The 9,534-nt window shown below is 49.6% G+C and overlaps 1 protein-coding gene across 1 annotated transcript; it reads left to right on the forward strand.

Annotated features, from left to right (window-relative positions):
• Positions 1 to 1,491: 1,491 nt before the first annotated feature.
• nsdD (GATA-type sexual development transcription factor NsdD) lies at positions 1,492 to 3,182 on the forward strand (the record flags this gene model as incomplete). The annotated part of the gene is made up of 3 exons (XM_025576675.1): positions 1,492 to 1,523; positions 1,646 to 2,912; positions 2,970 to 3,182. 3 exons carry the CDS (start codon positions 1,492 to 1,494, stop codon positions 3,180 to 3,182), a joined length of 1,512 nt encoding a protein of 503 aa, XP_025434662.1.
• Between the last annotated feature and the right edge of the window lie 6,352 nt (positions 3,183 to 9,534).

Genomic DNA, 9,534 nt, shown 5'->3' on the forward strand with positions numbered 1-9,534 from the left:
GCTGTTTGGATCCTCCCGTATCTCGTGTGTGTGCGGGCCTGGGTGTTGAAGTAGGATTTAGTCAGTCGAGTATCATTTTAATTTGGATCTTTATTTTCTTCTCTTTTGGTTTTTTTTTTTCCCTTTTGAAAAATAATGTTATTTTATTCTAATAATCATGGCAATAATAAATATTCTCTCCCAGTAAGTCAATTAATCTGGTCTTCTGCGGATGTTGCTTTTTCTCCATTGTTATTCTTCCTCTTATGTTCCTACTTACCCTGCTTCTACTGCCGATTACCCACCCTCTCTCACTTCCTCTCTCTCTACTAATATCTTCTACGCAACTCTTCCTTAACTTTCTTCCTCTTCTTTGATTCTAGCATTCCATTCGTGAGGAGATTCTCCTTGGTCTTTCGCGAGCCATCTCAAATCATCTTACTAATCCCTCCATTTTTGCTACCCTCCCCCCTCCCCTTGACATTTAATCAAATCATCCTGTCCCGCCTTCTATACCTTTGGATCTTTCCGGGCAGGCCCTTGTGTCCGCTTGTCATCCCACCCTCTTATTTCTTCTTCCCTCCGCGGACATTGCACCATTTTTTATTCCTACATCGGTCGCTCGTGTTTTTATTATTCATTGTCGGTGCTAGGAAGGATCATATCTATCAGGCAGATTATAAAAATCACAGGCAGGGAAGGGAACAAGACCAGCCAACGTCTCCCTTTCCACGCGACGCATTCACCTTCATCCCTTGCATTTACTGCGCCTCCGCCGCTCCCGCGAACTCAAACATTGTCAAATCGATCGGTTGAGTGTGCACAAGCAAAGACCCTGACTGTCAAACCTCAATCTGGAATCTGAGGAGTTCGAGGCTTGGCTGGGAGTGCAAGGTCATTCAGTTAAAACAGGAAGGGTAACTCTCATCTAACCTGTTCATTGCGCGCTGCGGGTGCGTGTCATATTCTGTTGTCGCCATCCTATAGCGTTGCATAGCACTCAGCAATCGCGGCTGCTCTAAACGTGATCGCATTGCCACTAATATACTCTCGGACTCTGTTCCGCACCTTACGCTGACTTGGAATCGCCGCCTTCTTGTCGGCTTTTCCTGAGCTAACCCGGCGATTCATCGGAGTTCCTTCCTACAACTCTCACCCGCTACAATTGCTTCTTATCCCTACAACCGCCACCACCTCCGATAATACCTAGCTGTGCGAAGCGATTTCAGACGTCCTCACTCTCACTTGACCTCGGATATTCTTACCAAGGCGATCTGTTGCGGGACTCAACTTGACTTATAGGCTTCCGTTCGCACAACTCGCCCTAGATCTCGTTGCTGGCCTTTGTTCCGTCCGCCTTCGCTGCTCGGCCCTCACCGTCAAACCGCTCTGGCATAATCGCGCGACGCATCACTTCATAGACTACCAAAGAGCTTCGAGTTTCACAGGCACAGTGGATGAAATTTACACAGACCCTTCGTTGCCCCTACCTCGTTATTACCTACTGGCGCGATGGGATCTTTAGAAACTGAGCACAGGCACAGGTATGTCTCGCTCTGGATGCAGGGTCATGGGGCTCAGTCTGTGTTTATATGGCAGGCCCAGACAGTTGCGTAGAGCCACTTCTAGTAGAACATTTCACTAACAAGTCGACGTCACGATATAGAGAGCACCTCCCAGTTCTGGGATTCCTTGGCAAAGACGGGCCGAATTACACTGCGAAGCACCCTTCCGCCGTCATGGGCCCGACATCGTCCCCGACACCGCTTTTGAGTCCCACGGCCATGTATCCGTCGCAATCCCTACCCTACTCCTTCTCTACATCCGCCAGCACAAGTTCTCTGCAGGGTGGGTACATATCACCGCCAGATTCGCGGCGCGCATTTGAGGAGGAGAAAGAAAAGCAGCCGCAGAGGCAATCGCTTCCGTCGATCCATGAGGCATTGGGAAACGACAACCCTTTGCCATATCCTGCGCCCACATCGGCTCCTCCGCAACAGACTCACCACGCACCTCACCCTCACCTCTTGTCGTCTAACGGCGTCGGGCGACCGGGCACAGAAGGGCCTCCCGGGCCCCCCAATCCGTTCTCAAACGGCGCTCCGTCAGGCAACTTTATGCGCGAGTCAACATTCCCCCATCAACCTCAGCTGCAAGCGGAAGCATCCCGATCGAGTTTGGCCTCGATCAATACCCAGGACTCTAGAACTACGTCGCTCCAGTCACTGAGCTCCGGGAAATCGCCCACGCAAAGTACGAAAACTGGTCTCACTTCGATCTCCGGGTCCCAAGCTGGTTCAGGCTATGAGTACAGCGCTCCCCCGTCTGCGGGCAGTGTAGCTTCTCCCAATGGGTTTGGGAGTTTCTCGCAACCCTTCCAATTTCAGTCGCAACCACCGCATAACGCGCCATCGTACCCATCTACTCCTTATGATACTCGACCCTATGCTGGAGCAGGTTGGAAATCAGGAGTTCCTGACACTGCTCGCGCCGATGAAATGAAAGGTGTAATAACGGGCCGCCCGCCGTTATCCGGACCGCATTACGGGGAGCACGTGAAGCGGCATTTAGACATTTATGACGTGGAGACATCGCTGAATGAGATAGCTGATATTAGCACTCAGACTCTTGACTTTTCGCGTCTCTATGCAGCAAGAGCGCATCAGACGCAGCGTTCTGGTCCAGTAATGGGCTCCTTGCCTTCTTTGCACGAGATTGAGGAGATACTCAATCTACAGCGGCGCAATCAGGAAGCTCTGCTTCGCATACGAACTGCAGTGCTGAATCAGGAGCATGCTCTGGCTGAGCAAATGGCCCAAAGAAAAGCTTACAAAGCTGGTGCTGTGCATGGAGAGGATCACGTGGCGATGTATCAAGAAGATTTCAAGACCAACGGCGGATTTGTGGGACCTGATTCGAAAAAGAGACGAGGGGTATGTCACATCAGCACCGTTGCCACCCATGCATTTTGCTAATAGTAACATCCGCAGAAAGCCGCTCCCCCTGGTCGCTGTCACAGCTGCAATCGAGCCGAAACACCGGAATGGCGCCGTGGTCCGGATGGAGCGCGAACATTGTGCAATGCGTGCGGTCTGCACTATGCCAAGCTAACGCGCAAAATGGGCGCCAACAAGGCTGCATCCATGGGTTCGAATCTGCGGCCCAAGACTGCACTCGACACTTCGCCACCAAACAGCCATTAAATTCATTAGCAGCTCATCTAATTCGGCGTTGAGAACCGGCTTTGAGATTAGAAGCATCAGGCGTTCCGAGTTCGTTTGCTCTTCATCATCACACCCATCGTAAGGTTTCATGTGGGTTTTATGCGATTTGCTTCCAGGTTGGCTAGCTGCCAACACGTCCCGGGCAGAGGGACTTGATTTGATTTTCTCCGGACGTTTCGTGAATTACTCTTAATACCCCCCTGCACGATGATTCAAAAACGCATTTGGGATAGACTTGTCGCTTTTCATTCCATTTTCCGTCCTGTGTTCTATATCCTCTCTACTGTGGCAGCCTATGTCCTGACGCAACGGACCATGCATGTGCTTTGCTTCTGCTTCAGCTCTGTCCCACTTGTTCGGCCCCACGGATTGTTCTGTTATACTCCTGTTCTTCTGGTTTGCAATTATACCCCCGGTTCGATCAATCTCCTGATTACCAGTCTGGCCAATGTTTCCATTTTTAGAATGTGCCTACATGATGTCATCCACGCAGTCACGTTGCTGATAAGGGGAAGTCTATATCCTTGCTATGACCTCTCCCGGTAATCTTTTGTTGTATGTAGTCAAGACTTACTCCACCCTGTGCTATGCGCCTGTGATAGACCAAGAGAATCTCTACATGCCAAATGCTCTGACTACTTTCGAAAGACCTGTCCGTGAAAAGGCAGGAAATAAGGAAAGAATCGAGCTAGAAGGACTAAGAGGTGGATCGAGTTTACGCATCGCTCCATGGCTCATTTGTGGAAAGCGGGTTACAAATAGTGCCTCGTGCCCGCGATAACCACCAAAATCCCTCCGATGGAGCCTTGAGAGACGCTAGAACCGACCAGAACTCGTGCAGAACCCGCATTTCGCACAAGGCTTGATCAGTAGCTAAATAATGGCGTCTGTTATGCACGGTCGACGGCTGAACTAGGTAGGATTCTCATAGTAGCTGGTGGATAAGAGTAAAGGGAGTGAATCTGTGTTTGCAGTGCATGGTAAAACACTGCTGCCTGAGTACATGTGAGCTTCACAGGCAAGGCTACTATCTCCAATAGATTCAGAGAGCGTGAGGTTGAAAGTTCAAAAAGATAAACCGAGTGGTGGTGCTGATGTAGGTGGTGGTGATGATTTAGCTCCAGGGAATCTGACTCGGGTGAGTTTTGACCTTACCGTAAAATCAGAAATCAATCGAGGGAACGCCCGAGCGGATCTGATCGTGGTCGCATCCGATCTCACCTGATCTTGCATCCGCCCCCTGACCCAAGTGGAAAGATTATTACCAGCGGAAATATTGACAATAGCCCCAGTGACTGAGAGAATCTCAATCGGAATCATTATTGTACTGTGTAAGATGCGGACTTACACGGGCGTATCGTTGGCTCGCCTATTTGACACTAGACGCCAATTTTCCCACACCCCGCCCTCCAAATCAACGTTCGGCGTCAGGCGGCGATGTGCGACCAAGATGTGGTGTGCTTAGATCTCATTCAGATGCGGGTGGGTCGCTTCGATGCTTCGACGGCTCGTCTTCTCACCGCCAATTCAGTCGATTTCTCTCCCTGACTCGTCCCAAACCGATATTGTCGATGTGTCGATGTTATCGATGCCTGGATTTCCTGGAGTTATTGTGTGCGTAGATACCTCCACCTCTCTGACTATGCATCCTACTTCCTTAACATGGCTGGTGATGAGGCGTCAGTCCTAGTGGGCTAAGGAAAAGGTCGTCTCCTGCGTACAGATTCGAGAAGATACAGTACTCGTACCAGCCTATCTGCACTACCACGGCAAATGTCGTTTGACCCCGGCCGAAAGATTACTATCATGTGGAATCAGAGGTCCAGTGTCTCTCACGTATCCACATTCGGCATCACCATTCGCCTAGCTATAGATTGAAAATAGATTGAACTACCACCATCATGCCACGTCTGCCTTGAGAAGTAAGACTCGGTCCACACTCTCCACCCGATAATAGGGCAATGATGCACTTCCAACTGCACCTTCGGCTACCATCACAACAAAAGTCTCTCTGCTCGGGCAAACACCGCAACACCGCCAGTGCTAGTTCCAAATCTACAGGGCCGAGTCCCGGCCGATCCGGTCGGGCGATTCCAGTCACTATCCACGACTAAGACCTACATATGGCGATGGTGCTGTGTTCTGGGCTTGAACTCACTGTTGACACTAGTGATAGTTTACAGATGCGTGCCTCTACTTCCCATCTCAGGGAGGGGGGGGGAGGTTGTTTGTTTTCTTTTCTCTGTCGTCTTTTTTACCTTTCTGTTTTCAGCAAGTTGCACAATACCTGTCTTAGGATTGCTGGCTGGACTAGTCACAGCGCGCCTCTCGACCCGCTGACCCAATCTCTCGGTACTTGAAGCGGTGAAACCACTGCGGAACGATCGATCGATCCATCTGCTTCCCGTATCGGCAAGTCTACTTGCCAGGTTGGAGGTGCAGTGCTTAGTAGTACAGTACCTACGCTGTACTTCTGCTTGAATGCCTAGTCTGCTCAAAATTCTGATCAAGATAAATCAAATGACACAGACAGCATCAGGGTCATGACTCTATTGGCCCCCGTTTTGTCCTCAGTTCCACCTGAACCGAACTTCGTTTATCACCTCCCTCCTCCCACGATGAACAGGGTCTGAAACAAACGCCCCGAGCCCAAATGTTTGCCCATCGGATCAGCCGGCCAGGATTCTCACGGAGTAGGTATGTCTCAATGTAGGCTATTAGAGAAAATGCCTTTTTACTTCTTCTGGAGGAGGGTGGGTGGTACCCCGAATCCCTCTATCGGCATCTATAAGATCGTCCGGTATGATCCAGGTCCAAAGATGCGAACGGTGGATCCCACCTCGATCGTCTTGACCGCCGACATCCCAGTTGGTTGTTTTGACATGAATTCTTGCCGCCTGGGAAAGTGATCTACAGTACACTGACTGACACCAAACGAGGAAAAAGAAAAAAAAAACAAACAAACAAACCTGTCCCAAAAACTTACTCAAGGGTCAGCAGCAAAGGGCGGTTAGTCGGATGGCATCCGAGCAGCAGGTCTCAATTTCAGACCTAGGGAATATTATCATACTACATTGATGATTGATCAACATTCACGAATCAGTCGACGGGATGCACCGCCAAGGCAGATACTTTTTTTCTTATTCGATCGGCGATAAAGTCCGGCAGGTTAGCTTCATGCAGTGACAGACGGCTCCTTCCTCCACTTGACTTATTGTGTCGTTGTTTCTGTTCGGGATTTGGGTGTTCGCGTTTTACTTTGCTCCCCGAAGGCTTTTACCTGGTCCATGTGAACAGAAATTCCCCAGCTGTCTACGCGAGATGGAATCGTCTACTTCTTTGCACATCGCGTGACTCAAAATGCCAACCAGGTATAGAACTCCCTTTGGGACATGACTCTTCCCGGGGACTCCCCATGTTTCGAACCTTAGATCTCGATCTTTTGAGGGTGAGGTGAGAACATATCCCGCTCAAGTATCAGACCCAACAAACAAGGCTGCAGGCTGATCGCCGAGGCTGGCTGGGCGCCGCGGGCTTTGGGGGGGGGGGGGCAGGCGGGGGGGGGCATCGAGATCTGATCTAGGTATGCAAATCGAGAAGGAATGGAACGATGCATCGCAGATCGCAGACCACTCTGTAAAAAGCAAAAGCGACGCAAAATCCTAAAAAGAAAAGACGTGCGTATCGGAGCTACATTTCTGTTCGAATGGAAACGGAGCTAGTTGGATTTGCAACTCCAACTTTGCATAAACAATACTTTCAGTTTGGGGGTTGTATTGGCAAAAGTAGTAGGAACCGACTTACGTTGGCAGTATTGCACACTTCGTGTCGGAGGTTGTTAGTATGGATGTATATCATCTTTCCATCATGTTGCGGCGATGGTTGCGGCGGCGGACCGGGTGATGTATGTATGATGTAGGCGTTGCTTGTGTTCGACCATGTTTTGAGACGCATCTCGATGGTTGAAAGGCTGCTTGGATGCGAGGAGTTGCGTAGATACTCCGCCTTGCTCGGTTGGATATGCTAATACTCATAAGCTGCCAGCGGTGACATCTAAAGACATGTTTGGCCTAACCGACCGAGCCCGATGTAATATGGCAGTCGCCTCCGCAGTGTGCCTGTGAGCATAGCATCTGTTTGTGTGTAGAACAATGATCACGCTCCCATTGTTCATCGAGGAAGCAGTATACCCCCAGCTTCTTGGTATCCTGCCGTCTCATACGCATACTACACAGCAGACTTTCACCTACTCCTTCAGAAAGACGAATCCAATTCTGAACTATAGCCACCGGTCCAGCACCCCGGCCGCAACTCAATTTTTCCGTGGGAAGCTGAACCTGTATTGTACGTAAGGCAACCTGTTCTGTCTGCCTGAGCGGGTTGAGGACGCGGCTGAATCGTCGGAGCATCACAGCCCCTCGTGTCTACCACTCAGGGTACAACTAGTAAGTACCTACCTAGGTGATCCCTGCTCTGGTGGCTGGGATGCCCATTGATTGGCTCGGATGAAGTTTAGCTTTGAGATGCGCGCCCAACATTAAGTTGTTCGAATGCTGTTCTCAATGGAAGTTACCGTGGACTAAGGTACCTACCAAGCTACCAAATTGCCAATCGATGCGGTGCATAAGGTACTGTACTTAGGTACTACCTAATCACTGGAAGTGAAGCTGAGGTCTCCCTGCCGGAAACCATCCGGTCTGAGTGACGAGATCATGTTCTGTCCTATCACATGGTCCCCACTGCTGTAGAGTTTTGTGAGTTAAAACGTCGATGGTACGTACACCCCTGTCTGAGAAAGTGTTAAGGACTCCACTCCCAGCCGGAGCTAGGCTTCTTCTGAATAGGAACTGTCATGAACACGAGGGTTTGAATCATATACCAGCGCTAGGACCCAGTCCTAATCGGGAAGAGATCACAAACCTGGCTCAGCTAATTAGAGCGCTAAGTAGCTAGGTACAGCATGCACAGCTGCCTGAAAAGTCTTGATTTCCTACATGGACATGTATACTATGCGAAGTACGCCGTAGGTAGTTTTCTGTTTTTGCAGAACTTTCTTACAGGCATGTGGGGCTTGAATTTTTTTTTTTTTTTTTTTTTTGATCTGATAATATGGAATAAGTCGTTGCATGCTTCCTGTCTCTTATTTGTGATCTGGAGACAAATAGTGGAGCGATCCATGGAGTGTCAGGTCATCGTCTTTTCTTGGCGTCTATACGGCTGTTGCAACGGATGCAAGAGAAGGAGGTCCTTCCAGAGGACAAGCAATACAGCAAGCAATACACACAACCCAGTGCATCTCCTATTATCCATACTAATCTGTAAAAACGAGGCTCGGGTATCGGAGTACTCCGTACGCTTGACAACAATGATCCGCCCAGCACACAACAATCGCTTGTGGTTCATCTCGATGGTCTAGCGCGTACCACTATGGAGTAAGTCACCTCCAAGATCCCCGATCTAGAACTAGATAGTCTATCGGTCAACCATGTCCCAGGCTCCAACGAGATAATCCTAAACGGGTTAGGATTAGCGATCTCGTGGACGGGAAGTTCATCTTGGATCGCTTTCGGTCTAAGCTCTTGGGGAAAAGGGGGGGGGGGAGGGGGCTTAGATGTCAACGTACCATATCCACATTAGTAGTCTGGAAGAGAAAAAGGTAAAAGCTGAAAATGTGTCTCCCACACTTTCTGGAGGATTGTACCTTAATCGGTGACCTTCGGGAGACGGTTCGAGGTTCGACTCTGGCCGATCCACAACGGATACATCCGCTTAATGGACGGAAGTGAAGACCGGTGCTGCCGTCTTCGGCTGTTACTCCTGTTAGTAGTTAATTTCCTCCATAGCATCTTCAGTTGAGTTATGAGTTCAAGTTGTCGGGATTTGTTAGCAGAGCAACTAGAAGACGGACTCTTAACTATTCGGGTTTAGTAGAGACCGCCCGTGAAGAAAATCTTTGGACGAACGGAGGAAAAAAAAAGAACTAGTCAACAAACTAACTAACGCTAGCTACTTCAGAATAGATCGGCCTCCCTCTTTTCTTCTGTTCTTTCTTTCTAGTTTCTATTCTTCTCGGGGAGTCCTCTCTCTGTCTGTCGCCCCCCACCCCCATTGGTTTTTTGCCCTTCCCACTGCCCCGTCCCCGGCACGACGACACCCAGATCTATGGGCATTTGCCGACTCGCCGAAGGTAGCATCAATCATGCTGATCCACCTTGGTTAGTGATGCGGATGGTTTGAGATCAGCTATTGGACCGCATGTTAGATACGAAATTTCCTCTTCTTGTTTCTGGTTGTTCGAGAATTGGTCCACAAAACTAAGCCAGCTCGATTT

Source organism: Aspergillus saccharolyticus (genome assembly GCF_003184585.1).
Source record: "Aspergillus saccharolyticus JOP 1030-1 unplaced genomic scaffold BP01scaffold_4, whole genome shotgun sequence".
In the NCBI taxonomy this organism is placed as follows: domain Eukaryota; kingdom Fungi; phylum Ascomycota; class Eurotiomycetes; order Eurotiales; family Aspergillaceae; genus Aspergillus; species Aspergillus saccharolyticus.